Below are 16,003 nucleotides of genomic sequence, written 5' to 3' on the forward strand. Positions count from 1 at the left end.
AGCGTCCTTACAGGCCATCTAGTCCAAACCCTGCTTAATGCGGGATCAGCCTAGAGCAGTGATGGCAAACCTTTTAGAGACCGAGTGCCCAAACTGCAACCAAAAACCCACTTATTTATCGCCGAGTGCCAATGAGGCAATTTAACCTGAATACCACCCCCAGAGGGGGCCCAGAGGGAGAGGCTAGGGTTGCCAAGTTCCTCTTCCCCATTGAGTGGGAGGTTTTGGGGGTGGTGCCTGAGGAGGGCGGGGTTGGAGGCAGAGGGCGCCTCCTTCGCACCCACCGGTCAGCCACGCCCCTCTGCCCGCACAGGCGCCGGAGAAGCTGCCGGCCATGCCGAGTGTGGGCACTCGGCTTCTGTTCCCCGCTCTCCCACCCGCCTGGCCGGCCGCGCACGCTCCAGCGGCGGCAATGGCGGCAGCTTCTGTGGGAGAGTCTGGGGGCCACCGCCAATGATGTCGGAGGTTCCCCACCCCTGGGCTACAGCCTCCCCCATCTGGGGCGGGGCAGAGCTGGAAAGGCCAGCGGCTTGGAGGAACCCCGCGTGCCGGCAGAGAGGGCTACGCGTGCCGGAAGTGGCACGCGTGCCATAGGTTCGCCAACACGGGCCTAGAGCATTCCTGACAAGTGTTTGTCCAGTGAATGTGTTTGAGTTTGGGTACCAGAAGGGAAACGGGCGGAGTCCAGAATACGAAAGGGATGCTGTGTTGATCTCTCCCAAGAAAAACACCCCTTTTGCAAGTTTTACTTATTTACACTGTAATGTATGCTGCATTGGCGAGGCCGCACCTGGAGTACTGTGTGCCGTTCTGGAGGCCTCGGTTCAAAAAGGATGTGGACAGAATCGAGGGGGAACAGAGGAGAGCGACGAGGATGATCAGGGGCCTGGAGACCAAGCCCTAAAAGGAAAGGCTGAGGGAGTTGGGAACGTTGAGCCTGGAGAAGAGGAGATTGAGGGGGGACATGGTTGCTCTCTTGAAGTATTTGAAGGGCTGTCCAGCCGGTACCTCTCCGCCTGCAATTTAAACCCATTATTGTGAGTCCTATCCTCTGCTGCCAACAGCTCCCTGCCCTCCTCTAAGTGTCAGCCCTTCAAATACTTAAAGAGAGCAATCGTGTCCCCCCTCAACCTCCTCTTCTCCAGATTCAACATTCCCAACTCCCGCAGCCTTTCCTCGCAGGGCTCGGTCTCCAGGCCCCTGATCATCCTCGTCGCTCTCCTCTGCACCCGCTCGATTCTGCCTACATCCTTTTTGAAGTGGGGCGTTTGACTTTGGGCGGATAGCATTTCTTGCCTATTTAGCCTGTTTTTAAAACATACTGGCCGTTTTTGCATGGTACTTAGCAGCGCGTTCCAGGCTGAATTGCCCCGCAGCTTTTTTTGAATTTTGCACGCTGAACCGTCATTTCGGCCAAGCCGGCGCAGACCTGCTTTGCATTACAAAAGAGCCCACTTAACATGACCTTTTGTGTTGGCTCCGCCGCTGCTGCGAAGAATAACCAGAGGGAACCATGCAAAACAACAGTGCACATGCTAATGGCTATGCAAACGAACAAAGGAGCAGGTGAGTGGGGGGTGGGTGGAATTTCTCCTTTTGCATCGGGACCGTGAATAGGCATTTTTAAAGTCGCATTTTAAAAAAGAGCTTTGAGTGAGTGTCAGAATTGACCCTGCATAAATGGCCTATATGTTCTCACGTTGTAATTTAAGTGAAGCGTTAACTTTCAAATGTTTGGATTCATCGAACATAGACAGTTTGCGTTTTGAACTCTGCCGCCGGCCTAGGGCAGGAAGTGCCCCTCTGACTCAGTGGTTTTCTGTTTGCTGCAGCAAAAAAAAAAAAAAAAAGCCAGCACCTGTGTCAGTTGGTTCCTGCATAGATAGAAAGACTCCAGAAATTACATAAACCGACATATTTTCAACATGCAGAAGCTGCTTCCAGGTCGCGCCAAGTAGTCCTTTTAATAGTTTGTATATTAATGCAGACAGTTTATATGCCAGCTCTCCAGAGATCAGCTTGAGGGAGCTCACTGCTAAGACAATGCAATTATTGTGGAAACTGACAAGTCTTTGGGGAATCAGGTTGGCTGGGAGAGACTGGGAGAGACAGGGTTGCCAACCTCCAGGTGGGGCCTGGAGATCTCCCAACATTACAATTTGTCTCCAGACTACAGAGAGGAGGGGCCGTGGCTCAGTGGTAGAGCATCTGCTTGGTATGCAGAAGGTCCCAGGTTCAATCCCCGGCATCAAGCAGTGGTTCCCAACCTTTTTTTGACCAGGGACCACTAGGACTTTTTTGTTCGGTGCAGGGACCCCAAGCTTCAAAATAAAAATTCTGAGAATTTGAAAATAAACTTTAATCATAACTGTTAGTTAAACATTAAACTTAGAATAATATTTGAAAATATTTTTAATAGAGAACTTTTAACTGAAAATATTAATTTATTATGGGTTTATAACTTTGTTTCGCGGACCTTAATTTAGTTCTCGCGGACCCCTGGGGGTCCATGGACTCCTGGTTGGGAACCAGTGAGGGACTAGGCAAGTAGGTGACCTTCACTTGTGACCCTGGAGAGCCGCTGCCGGTCTGTGTAGACCACTGGTTCCCAACCAGTGGGCCATGGACCTTCAGGGGTCTGCGAGAACTAAATTAAGGTCCGCGAAACAAAGTTATAAACCCATAATAAATTAATATTTTCAATTAAAAGTTCTCTATTATAAAAAATATTTTCAAATATTATTCTAAGTTTAATGTTTAACTAACAGTTATGATTAAAGTTTATTTTCAAATTCTCAGAATTTTTATTTTGAACCTTGGGGTCCCTGCACCGAACAAAAAAGTCTAGTGGTCCCTGGTCAAAAAAAGGTTGGGAACCACTGGTGTAGACAATACTGACTTTGATGGACCCAGGGCCTGATTCAGTAGAAGGCAGCTTCATGTGTTCAGATTGGTTCCCCTGGATAAAGTGGCTGCTTTGGAGGGTGGACTCTAAGGCATTATACCCTGCTGAGGTCCCTCCCCTTTCCAAAGCCTGCAGATCAATTGTAATAGCGGGTGGTCTCCAGCCCCTGTCGGGAAGTTGGCAGCCCTAGCTGGAGAGGAAAGGCACCTTTGGGTTGAATGTTGGACCATAGAGAGGGCAAGAATGTTTGGACAGAATGCCCTGGTACGGTTCTCTGATTAACCTGGAGGAGAGACAGTTACAGACTGGGGTGTGGGGGGGGACATAAGTGCAAAGTATACCTATTCTCTCCAGGATCAGAGGAGTAGCCCTATTATCTTAGGTGCTGTGGAGCACAGGCATGATAATACTACTGCAGTCGTCTTGTTTGTGGGCTTCCTAGAGGCCCCTGGTTGGCCACTGTGGGAACAGACCACTGGACTTGATGGGCCTTGGTCTGATCCAGCAGGGCCTTTCTTATTTTCTTATATTCTTAACACAGCCAGGATAATGCTGCTGCAGTCGTCTTGCTTGTGGGCTTCCTAGAGGCCCCTGGTTGGCCACTGTGGGAACAGACCACTGGACTTGATGGGCCTTGGTCTGATCCAGCAGGGCCTTTCATATTTTCTTATATTCTTATGAGCTTGCCTATTATATTAGGTACTGGGGATAGGGTTGCCATGTCCTTCTTTTCCACTGGAGATTTTTGGGACGGGGTATGGGGAGGGGAGGGGCTTCAATGCCATAGAGTCCAGTTGCCAAAGCAGCCATTTTCTGATCTCTATTGGCTGGAGATCAGTTGTAGTAGCAGGAGATCTCCAGCTACTACCTGGAGGTTGGCAACCCCAGCTGTAGAACACAGGCAGGAGGATGCTGCTGCAGTCATCTTGTTTGGGGGCTTCCTAAGGGCACCTGGTTGGCCACTATGGGAACAGACTGCTGGACTTGATGGGCCTTGGTCTGATCCAGCGTGGCCTTTCTTATGTTCTTATGTTCTTATGCTGGAAACCAGCTGTTTTCCTCCTTGCAGTTTGAAGATGAGCTGATCCTTCGTTGTTTTCAATTCTTAGAGCAAGGATTCTATCTGGCTGGCTTCCTTTTCATCCAGGATATAAATAACGTGCTTGCCGGAGTCATGTCGAGCCATACAGCTCCTTAGCGGTGTTCCTCGCCGCCTCATGCATAAGCAGAAGTGACTCTGCTTTTCTCCCCTTTCAGCGCCGCCGGTGACTTTTGTGCGAACTTTTTTTTTTTTTGACAGTTCACCCAGGCAAATGCCGTTCCCTGCCTGCACCAGCCAATATCTCACTGCATGCCTTTCGCAGCCAGCATGCCTTTCATTTTGCACCGAGCACAGTCAACGCAGCGTTATTCCCGGCTGTCGCCTGGCACCAGCCTCCAGCCGTGCGGCTGCGCTGGCGAATCAAGCAACCCGGCGGGCCCCACGCTCAGCTGTGCGACCAACTTTCGCTAACTCAGCAGGTTGACGGAGAGGGGAAGTCCTGTCAGGAGGGATAAAGGGTTTCTGGTCTGAATCCCCGGGTGTGCCAGGAACGATAGAGCCGAGCAGGGCATTTTTAGAAACGAGTCTGACAACGTCCCCTTTTCTGCTCGACACAGAGCCGTCGACCATGTCTCCCTTTCTCCGGATCGGGCTGTCAAACTATGACAGTGGGCCCTACCTGCCTTCCCAAGGGGACGTGATTGATCCGTACTGCGCTGTGATGGTCAAAGAAGCAGTGGAAGCTGGTAAGTGTGTCTGAGCATGCATGCGCCTCTTTCTGTGCATGGGTGTAAGCTAGCCGCACTTAAAAGTGGCAATTTCTGAAGAAATGCACCTCAAACCTAATCAGAAAAAAATCTTGTACAACACATTATCCTCAGTTAGGTGTGGTTTTTCTCCCCTCTGTTCCCTTTAAAGCCGAGATTATGGGATGCGAACCAGGCCCAGGGTGTTTTCTATTTATTGTCCTGCTCTAATCTGCCTTCCCGTGGCTACTTTTCTTTCAGCCAAGGAGGGACATTTTGAGATCCCCATATTTCCCCCATTATTTCCTTTCATGGGTGAGAAAACACGGTTGTCAGACCCAGCCTGGCAACCAGAAGGAGAAGGGGTGGCGGTGTGATGTTACTTCCGGGAAAACCCAGAAGTGATGTCACACCTCTCTAGGTAAGACCATCGAGTTGCTGGTGATTTCTAGTCACCTCCAAACTACATGCATGCAGACTATGCATGTATACTTATTCTCTCCAGGATCAGAGGAGCATGCCTGTTCTATTAGGTGATGTGGAGCACAGGCAGGATGGTGCTGCTGCAGTCGTCTTGCTTGTGGGCTTCCTAGAGGCACCTGGTTGGCCACTGTCTGAACAGACTGCTGGACTTGATGGCCCTTGGTCTGATCTAGCAGGGCTTTTCTTATGTTCTTATGATTGCTAGAGAGGACTGGTGTCGCTTCTGAATTTTCCCGGAATTTTCCAGCCATCACTATGGTTGCCAACTCCAGCTTCGGAAATTCTTGGAGATTTAGGGCAGAGCTTGAGGACGGCGGGGTTTGGGCAGGTGAGGGACCTTGGTATGATACAATGTCACACAGCCCACTGTCAAAAGCAGCCATTTTCTACAGGGGAATTGTACTGCCCTTGTGCAGATCTATGGTGAGACCACACTTGGAATACTGTGTACAGTTCTGGTCACCACACCTAAAAAAAGGATATTGCAGAGCTGGAGAAGGTGCAGAAAAGAGCAACCAAAATGATCAGGGGACTAGAGCAACGGCCCTATGAGGAGCAGTTAAAATATTTGGGGCTGTTTAGCTTGGAAAGAAGGCAGTTAAGGGGAGACATGATAGAGAAATATAAAATTATGCATGGTATGGAGAGAGGGGACAGGGAGACCTTTTCTCCCTCTCTCATAATACCAGAACGCGGGGGTCATCTCCTGAAGCTGGAGGGTGAGAGATTCAAAACAGATAAAAAGGAAGTCTTTCTTCACACAACGCATAGTGAAATTGTGGAACTCTCTGCCCCAGGATGTGGTGATGGCTGCCAACTTGGACAGCTTAAAGAGGGGAGTGGACATGTTCATGGAAGAGAGGGATATCCATGGCTACTAGTCAAAATGAATACTAGTCATGATGCATACCTGTTCTCTACAGTATCAGAGGAGCATGCCTATTATATTAGGTGCTGTGGAGCACAGGCAGGATGGTGCTGCTGCAGTCGTCTTGTTTGGGGGCTTCCTAGAGGCACCTGGTTGGCCACTGTGGGAACAGACTGCTGGACTTGATGGGCCTGGGTCTGATCCAGCAGGGCCTTTCTTATGTTTTTAATAGGAGTTTAATAGGATGTTTTTTGCCAGGTGATGTTATTTCCCTTCATACCATGAAAAGCTTCAGCTGTCCATTTTTTCCACACATTAAGCCTCTATTAAAGGAAAAGGACATTTTACCCCCTTCAGGCCAGTTGGAAACTCTAGGGGCTGATATACGGGTGTGGCTGAGAGGAGCCAGGGGTGAGGAGGAAGGAGCAGGGCAAGTGATGGAGGAAATGGTCACTTGGACTCTGTTCCTATTGGATTATCCTGCCCCCATGTGAGGGCAGTCGGTTTTGGCACCAAACTAGATGTGACGGCGTCCGCACGGGCCTGAAAAGGTGCTCTTTTTCCTCCCCTCACACTATGTCTTTTTGAGCACCGAAATGACTGCACACGCCCCTCCCCTCATGGCTTCTTGGGTGCTTGAAAAGGCGTGAATGGTCAAGAGCCCCGCGCTATGACCCTGATCCTGATGAACAATTTTAAATGACTTTTCGATGGCGGCGGTAGGGATGCCAGTCTCCAGGGACCTGGGGACCTCCTGGAATTACAGCTCGTCTCCAGACTACAGAGATCCAGTTTCCCTGGAGAAAAGGGATGCTTTGGAGGATGGGCTCTGTGGCATTATACCTAGGGCTGCCAACCTCAGGTGGTGGCTGAAGATCTCCTGCTATTACAACTGATCTCCAGCCGATAGAGATCAGTTCACCTGGAGAAAACGGCCGCTTTGGCAATTGGACTCTATGCCATTGAAGTCCTTCCCCTCTCCAAACCCCTCCCTCTTCAGGCTCCGCCCCCAAAATCTCCAGGTATTTCCCAACCTGGAGTTGGCAACCCTAATTGTACCCCACTGAGGTCCCCGTCCTCCCCAGGCTCCAACCTCAAATCTCTGGGAGTTTCCCAACCTGGAAAAGGCAATCCTACCCCCCAGCCCCTTCCTAGGCAGCGGCAACCTCATGGCAGCCGTGAGGACGCCATGACATCTTGTTTTGCCCTTTTGCTTGGGAAGGTGTGGCAGATGACACAAAAGCCATTTATGCTTGGTAATTAGCAGCGTGTTCCAGGCTGAATTGCCCCGCAGCTTTTTTTGAGTTTTTCACGCTGAACGGTCATTCAGGAAGTGACTGTGAAACATACCTGCTTCGCGGTTCTTAAGAGTCCTTTTAACGCGACCTTTTGTGTTTGCTCCGCCCTTGCAATGAAGAATCCCCTCAAGGAATCATGCAAAATTCACAGCCACGGGTTAGCTATGCAAACAGCGGATGGAAGGAACGAAGGAGCAGGCGAGTGGAATTTCTCCTTTTGCGTTGGGACTGTGAATAAGCATTTTAAAGGTCGCATTTAAAAAAAAACAGCTCTGAGCGAACATCAAAATTGACCCTGCATAAATGGCCAAAGTGTTTTTTCCCATGCTGTCATTGACTTAATTAAACACAGGTAATGACATGGCCGTCCAAAGGGGCCCGTACTCTAAAAATAAGCCACCAGGGAATTCAGGAAAGCATTTGGTTGTGACAGGGAAAGGTCAACGAAGGCAGTGCATTTCACACACCCACATACGTCCTGCAATGTCTTGTTAGGAAAATAGCCAGGGGATCTGGAGAGGATCGCATTCCCCTTATGGAGGGACTGAGTCCACAAGGCTGCTAATACTCTCATAGTGTTACCAACTCCAGCTTGAAAAATTCCTGCAGATTTGGGGGCATTGACTGTGTGTGGGGATTTGAGGAGCAATTTAACCTAGAATCAAGAAGAAGAAGAAGAAGAAGAAGAAGAAGAAGAAGAAGAAGAAGAAGAAGAAGAAGAAGAAGAAGAAGAAGAAGAAGAAGAAGAAGAAGAAGAAGAAGAGTTGGTTTTTATATGCCGACTTTCTCTGCCACTTAAGGGGGAATCAAACCGGCTTACAATCGTCTTCCCCTCCCCACAACAGACACCCTGTGAGGCAGGTGAAGCTGAGAGAATTTGACTAGCCCAAGCTCACCCAGCTGGCTTCGTGTGGAGGAGTGGGGAAACAAATCCAGTTCACCAGATTAGCCTCCGCCGCTCATGTGGAGGAGTGGGGAATCAAACCCGGTTCTCCAGAACAGAGTCCACTGCTCCAAACCACTGCTCTTCACCACTACACCACGCTGGCATACCATCTACAGCATACCATAGAGTTTGCCCTCTGAAGCTGTCATTGTTTATACTCTGGGTAGGATTGCCAACCTCCAGGCGGAGCCTGGAGTTCTCGTGGAATTACAAGTAAGCCCTAGTTTACAGTGAACCAGTCCATCAGTAGGGTTGCCAGGTCTCTCTTCACCACTGGTGGGAGGTTTCTGGGGTGGAGCTTGAGGTAGCCTGGGTTTGGGGAGGGGAGGGACTTCAATGGGGGGTATAATGCCACAGATTCCACCCTCCAAAGCAGCCATTTTCTCCAGGGGAACCAAACTCTGTGGTCTGGATATAGAGTTCCCAGCTCCGGGTTGGGAAATACCTGGAGGTTTGTGGGTGGAGCCTGAGGAGGGATGAGTTTGGGGAGGGGAGGGACTTCAATGCCGTAGAGTCCCGTTGCTAAAGCGTCCATTTTCTCCAGGTGAACTGATCCCTATCTGCTGGAGATCAGTTGTAATAGCAGGATATCTCCAGCTAGTATCTGGAGGTTACTATCAAAGAGAACACCTCTGTACTTATACCTGTGGGTTTGGAAATTAGCACAGGAGCAAATTAATATAGCAAAGTGCAAAATATATTGAGTGCTACAATATCACAACTTGCCCTATCACAATTGTCTGTATATATTTGATGTTGTGATATTGTAGATTCGAGTCTAGTAGTACCAAGCAAGATTCGAGTCTAGTAGTACCTTAGAGACCCGCAAGATTTCCAGGGTATAAGCTTTCAAGAGTCAGAGCTCCCTTCTCCAGACCCTGGAAATCTGAAGAAGCGAGCTGTGACTGACGAAAGCTCATATCCTGCCAGAAACTTTGTTAGTCTTTAAGGTGCCACTGGACTCTTGCCCTTTTCTACTGCTACAGACTAACATCGTGACCTTTTTCCTGGAAACTTTGTTGTTCTTTAAGGTGCTACTGGACTTGAAGAAGAACATGGCAGCCTCAGAGGGCAAACTCTATATATCATAGATTCTAGGAGAAATCTGTTCCCAAATGCCCCCCTACAGGCATCGCCCCCAAATTTCCAGGAATTTCCCATGTCAGAGTTGGCAGGCCCTAGGAATTGGATAGGTAGGGTTGCCAACCACCAGGTACTGCTGAGATAAAAATGCACAAGTACTAAGATAGTCTAGCTAAGATCAAGATAGTACTGGCTCTCAAAATGATTGCAAAACGTATATATTGACAATAACAAAAGTGCAAGTGCAATAGTGTGACAACGGAAACTTATCAAATCTAAAGACGGACTCAATACAGCAAGATAGTCAACAATAATATATACAAACCAATATGCCAACTGTAAAAAAGTCAATTCCGGCTTGGGGTCCAAGTCTGGGAAGTACAAATGCAAAGTCTCTTATTTCATAATCCTAACAGATTGAAATCTCCCTCTTTTTGCCTTCTGTTAGGATTATGAAATAAGAGACTTTGCATTTGTACTTCCCAGACTTGGACCCCAAGCCGGAATTGACTTTTTTACAGTTGGCATATTGGTTTGTATATATTATTGTATATTGTTATCGTTGACTATCTTGCTGTATTGAGTCCGTCTTTAGATTTGATAAGTTTCCGTTGTCACACTATTGCACTTTTGTTATTGTCAATATATACGTTTTGCAATCATTTTGAGAGCCAGTACTATCTTTACCTTAAGCACCAGGTACTAGCTGGAGATCTCCTGCTATTATCGCTGATCTCCAGCTGATAGAGATCAGTTCCCCTGGAGAAAATGGCTGCTTTGTGAAATTGGACTCTATGGCATTAAAATCCCTCCCTTCCCCAAACCCCGCCCTCCTCAGGCTCCGCCCCAAAAACCTCCCACCAGTGGCAGAGGGACCTGGCAACCCTATGGATAAGAGAAGTGACGCTTGAGGAAGCGTCTGCAATTTGTTTCTCAGTCTTCTCACTCTTTTCCCGGCTTAAAGGCCCTCTTCCAACTAGAATTTGCCCGACAGGATCAAACATATGAATTTCCCGTTTCAGGGAGGGGCGATTTAGATGAGGGCAGCAGCACAGGCAGGAACGGTGAAACGTTCTGTGTCCAAGAACCCCTTCTTTTCCCCGACCACCGACACCAGTATGGAGCTGAAGATTTGTTGGGATTTTTGTGTCGTGTTTGAAATGAGGCAAAGCTCGAGCAACGTCCCTGGGAAGCGATGCTTTTCCCAAACCATTTATGGAAAATATTCTCTATCTAGTCGAAAACCAGAGAATGCTTCATGCAGTGGAGCAAGATGTTCCGATCTAGCACAACGATCATTACATGCATCTCCGTGCTCCTTTGGAACACATAACCACAAGGTCTCCTTCTAATCAGTGGAGTGTAGTGGTTAAGGAGCCAGCGTGGTGTAGTGGTTAAGAACAGTGGTTTGGAGCGGTGGACTCTGATCTGGAGAAGTGGGTTTGATTCCCCACTCCTCCACATGAGCAGTGGAGGCTAATCTGGTGATCCGGATTTGTTTCCCCACTCCTACACGTGAAGCCAGCTGGGTGACCTTGGGCTAGTCACACTCTCTCAGCCCCACCTACCTCACAGGGTGTCTTTTGTGGGGAGGGGAGGGGAAGGGAAGGTGATTGTAAGCCAGTTTGAGTCTCCCTTTAGTGGTAGAGAAAGTCGGCATATAAAAACCAACTCTTCTTCTTCTAAGTCTTTAAGGAGAACCACAAGACGTGTGTTTATTGTTGCGGGATGCTAAGAGGGCTATTATTAGATGGCCAAGTTTTCTGTAGAACTGTAGGTGAAAATCAGCCAGCTATGCTTGATCAGTGATGGGAACAACATGTTGCTCAGTGGTAAAGCACCTACTTTGCGTACAGAATGACCTGAGTTCAATATCTGAACCGCCTCTGTGGCCGCACAACAAGGCAGGCAGTTCAGATCTAAACGGACCAATAGTCTTGGGCAATATAAGTAGGGTTGCCAGTTCTAGGTTGGAAAATACCTGGAGATTTGGGGGGTGGAGCCTGAGGAGGGCGGGGTTTTGAGCGGGGAGGGACTTCACTGCCATAGAGTCCGATTGCCAAAGTGGCCCTTTTCTCCAGGGGAACTGATCTCTCACCTGGAGAACAGTTGTAATAGCGGGAGATCTCCAGCCACCACCTGGAGGTTGGCAACCCTACATATAAAGCTGCATTGTGTGTTCATTTGGCCCATTTGCAGTTATCACTTGTTGCAGCAGTCAATCAAGTGATGATCACCCGGGGTGATTAGGGAGGGAGGATGTAAAGAGGAAGCGTGGTTATGGCGGCTCAGACAGCTGCTCGGCTTGTCTTGCTCGCGGTGGCCGTTCCTGGCATTGGTCCAGTGCTGCAGCGTCACCTCCCAGAAGCAACGTCATTATGCCAGGGTGATGTTCTAGGATTCCCTGAAGCTCTGTGGTTTTACCATAGAGTTTTGGTGGAGTCCTAGAGTGTCGCCCGACATAATAATGTCACTTCTGGGTTCATGCCAGAAGTTATGTCACTGCATTCGAATGATACCTGTTCCCCCCCCCTTCTGCCTTACAGAAGTGGTGGCAGAGAACTGAAGCTATCATGGGGGAGGCATCCCGCTGGAGTGAGGGAGCTGGCCACGCTACTTGTATCTCCCCTTATTTCATTAAAATAGCCTTACTTTTAGATTGTAACTACTTTAGGGCAGGGACCTCTCTTTTTCTTTGTTACTCTCTGCGCATTGATGGTAATAGACAAATACATTTTATTTGCTATTTATCCACTGAAGGTATTTGATAACTGCTTCTCCCAAAAACAGTGCCATAAATCAGGGGTAGGGAACCTTTTTTCTTCCCAAGGCCATTTGGATATTCGCGGGCCATACAAAATTATCAACTTTAAAATTAGCCGACCAATAGGTTTCTCCATGGCCCGGGTGGGAAAGGGTTAACACAGTTTCTTGGGTGGTCCTAGCAGCTCCATAGCTAACGACTCTTCTGCAAGGGAGAAAAAAAGTTCCTTTTCTCGGCAAAACAAACTCACATCTGCCTTGAATAGAGGCTATTCCTGTCCGCGGGAGGGTGCAGATACCACTCTTAGATCCTTATGAGCTAGAGATCTGCCAGGACCCACGAAGGGCCAGACCAAATGATTTCGCAGGCCTTAAACGACCCCCGGGCCTGACGTCCCCCACCCCTGCCATAAATAGTGTACAACAAAGCCATGACGTACATTCCAGTGCATTAAAACCAATTACATCGATTAAAATATTGACTCGTATCCTGCGGTGGTTTTCCACCATTGGAAGGATGTTTCAGATAGCAGAGAAGGTAGCTTCCACTGATTTCCCCCCATGCACTGTAGACATCTCTTCCCACATTATTTTGTGTGGGTGGGGGGTCCCAGGAATCATGGGGGTAGCGTTTCAGGAAGTGTGGTGAGCAACAGCAGCAATGGTAGGCAGGAAAGTCTGGTTCTAAACCCCCACAATGGTTCTTGTTCGATTCAAGCCACTGTTACTGAACTAGGGTTGCCAACCTCCAGGTGGGGCCTGGAGATCTTCTGGAATTACAGCTTATCTCCAGACTACAGAGATCAGTTCCCTTTGCAGAAAATGGCTGCTTTGGAGGGGGGGGGACTCTATGGCATTATACCCTGCTGAGCTCCCTCCCCAAACCTTGCCCTCCCTGGGCTCTACCCCCCCCCTCCAGGAATTTCCCAACCCACAGTTGGCAACCCTAACTAAATCAGAAACAGCAGCAGCATAAAAGCCGTGCAAAAACGATTCAGCAAGCCGTCAGTCAATAAACTTAAGTTTGCAGCAACCATGACCATTTGATACAGATGAGCGGCGATTCGTAAACTCATAGGAATGCAGAGGACCTAAATAATTACAACATTTTTGATCCTAGAGAATGGCCAAGGGTACCTCCAGAAGAAGCCCACCATGTACCCCCCTTGGAACAGCACTTTTGACGCGCACATCCACAAGGGGCGGGTCATGCACATCATCGTGAAGGACAAGAACGCCGAGATGGTCTCCGAAACGACGGTTGAACTCAACGTGGTGGCAGACAAGTGTAAAAAGAATAACGGGAAAACAGAAATCTGGGTAAGCATTGGAGCCGTTAAACCGGGGGTCCCCAACCTTTTTCAGCCTGCGGGCACCTGAGGAACTCTGACATAGTGTGATGGGCACAGCCATAAAATGGCTTCCACAGGAGGAGGAGCCAGCCAGGAAATGGCTGCTGCAGCCCACCTTCAGTCCCCCAGTACAGATCCTTGTATTATGGTGGCAGCTGCCGCCAAAGCAACATTTTTAAAAATCCACCGGCCAATCAGAAGCCTTGCAGGACAAAAGCCCCCCCTGGCCCCACTAGGGTTGCCAGCTCCAGGTTGGGAAAGACCTGGAGATTTTGGGGGTGGAGCCTGAAGAGGATGTGGGACTTCAATGCCATAGAGTCCAATGGCCAAAGTGGCCATTTTTCTCCAGGGGAAAATGATCTCATATCACCTGGAGATCAATTGTAATAGCGGGATATCTCCAGCTACCACCTGGGGGTTGGCAACCTTAGGCCCTGCCCACTTTCTAAAAACACTTGACGGGCACCAGGAAAGGTGTTTGTAGGCAAAGTGGCGTTAAACCGTTGCGCGTATTCTTAAGATATTAAAAATAGCCTTGGAATGAGTCTGGATTAGATTATGAACATACCACAAGATAGAGTACAATTAGTTTTGGGATGAGGAATACTCCGAGGTTGCCATAAAAGTTGTCTGCAGTTCTCCAAGCGGGCAACGCATCACGTTGATGGTGCCCGTTCCTGCAGGACTGAAGCACCTGGTCTCAATAATAGCGTGAAAGACTGTGCCGTAATAGCTTTTGCTTAGAAAGAAAAGCCCTTTGGGAGGATGAGATAATAAGGGAGAGTAATCAAAGTGACCTGGAGCTTGAACTATGTGGTGTACGGGTGGGGAATTTTCTCCCCAAATTTAATCGAGAGATTAATGCAGCAGTGTAGCGTTCTGCTTAGATCCCATCACAGTTCCGTTGACTGTTGGCAAACGGCACTTACCATTTTACCGTTGCTGTTATAATAATATAATCCAGGGATCTGGACTGTGCTGCATCTCACTGATTGCTAAATGGATTTTTGAAAGCTCATCATCAGTCAGAGGACTGGGATCCTCACAAGCCCATAAAACACAGTTGTCTATATCCATCTTCTAGACATGGGGCCAAACTACACATTACTCTCCCCCCACCCCAGTCCACACAGGCTTGTGAGTTACCTGCTGATCAGGACCTCAGCTCATGAGGAAAAGGGACTTCATTCTTCCTCATCATGTTATTTTCCCAACATGAATAAGCCCTGGGGTGTTAGTATTTAGGTTTTGGATTAATATATATGTTCAATGGCAAACCATCCTATAAACATAGTCTGCCTAGCAAACGTCGTGATGTGATGTCACTCCATGGGTCAGTAATTGGGTTGCCAGGTCCCTCTTCACTATCGGTGGGAGTTTTGGGGGGCAGGGCCCGAGGAAGGCGGGGTTTGGGGAGGGGAGGGACTTCAGTGCCATAGAGTCCCATTGCCAAAGCGGCCCTTTTCTACAGGTGAACTGATCTCTATCGGCTGGAGATCAGTTGTAATAGCAGGAGATCTCCAGCTAGTACCTGGAGGTTGGCAACCCTAATACTGGAAGACCTGGCAGCCCTATATCTGCAGCGCCCACCCCCCCAGGTATCTTGCCTCAGAAGGCAAAAGTTAGAAAATTGTGTGGACACATAGAGATCAGTCATTGTTGCATCTGTGTTCCTCACAGGGAAATACTGGGTGTGTGTGTGCGGGATGTTTCTTTTCTGTGCATCACCAATGAGAACATCATTAGCTTTCCCAAAATGATCATTTGCTGATTGAGTTAAAACCCCTCTTCTCTTTTCTTTTAAAAAAGCCTCTCTCTTTCTTTTTTTGTTTAGCTAGAACTGAAGCCCCAAGGCAGAATGCTAATGAATGCAAGATACTTCCTGGAAACCAGTGGCAAGTAACACTATTGTTACATTATTTGTTTGACATTATTTCGAGAATCCGCCCTCCCAGTCTCAAAGTCTTGGGTTGGGACATGTCCATTGGGAGCGCTTCATTATTATAGAAGAGGTATTAGAAAGTTAATGTTTCTTCTCTTTTGTTTCTAGATATTGTTCAGGCCACTGTGCGTGTGAAATTTGCTGCAGTTTTTCAGTTCAGTTTCTCCCTTTAAAGTAACAATTCCAAAGGGTTTCTTGCCCACCCCACTAGGTATTTCTATTCAGTTTGGTTTAGGGTTGTCATCTTCAGGTTGGGAAATTTCTGGAGATTTGCAGGAAGAACTAGGGGAGGGAGAAGTTGGGGAAGAGATTTCTATGGGGCATAATACCATAGAGTCCACCAAAACGTTCATTTTCTCCGGGGGAACTGGTCTCTCTAGTTTGGGGATCCGTTGTAATTCTAGGTCTCTAAATTGCTGCTGGACTGGAATCTAGCCATCCTATTCCTAATCCAAATAACACTCTTCTAAACCCATTAACTTCAATAAATTTAGAAGGGTGTAGCTGTTCTTAGGATTGCACTGTTAGGGACCTGTATGTTGTGTTTGGCGACAACGATAGGTTGCCAAGTGCCC

The 16,003-nt window shown here is 48.3% G+C and overlaps 1 protein-coding gene across 1 annotated transcript in view; it reads left to right on the plus strand.

Annotated features, from left to right (window-relative positions):
* The first annotated feature begins 4,574 nt into the window (after positions 1–4,574).
* Positions 4,575–16,003, plus strand: part of PRKCQ (protein kinase C theta) — a 39,095-nt gene continuing 27,666 nt past the window's right edge. Inside the window, exons 1-3 of the mRNA XM_056846112.1 lie at positions 4,575–4,693; positions 13,255–13,454; positions 15,321–15,381. Of these exons, the coding sequence (XP_056702090.1) occupies positions 4,576–4,693; positions 13,255–13,454; positions 15,321–15,381 (379 nt within the window). The 5' untranslated portion in view covers position 4,575. The remainder of the gene's footprint in view (positions 4,694–13,254; positions 13,455–15,320; positions 15,382–16,003) is intronic.

The sequence above is a fragment of the Euleptes europaea genome, chromosome 3, assembly GCF_029931775.1.
Source record: "Euleptes europaea isolate rEulEur1 chromosome 3, rEulEur1.hap1, whole genome shotgun sequence".
NCBI lineage: Eukaryota > Metazoa > Chordata > Lepidosauria > Squamata > Sphaerodactylidae > Euleptes > Euleptes europaea.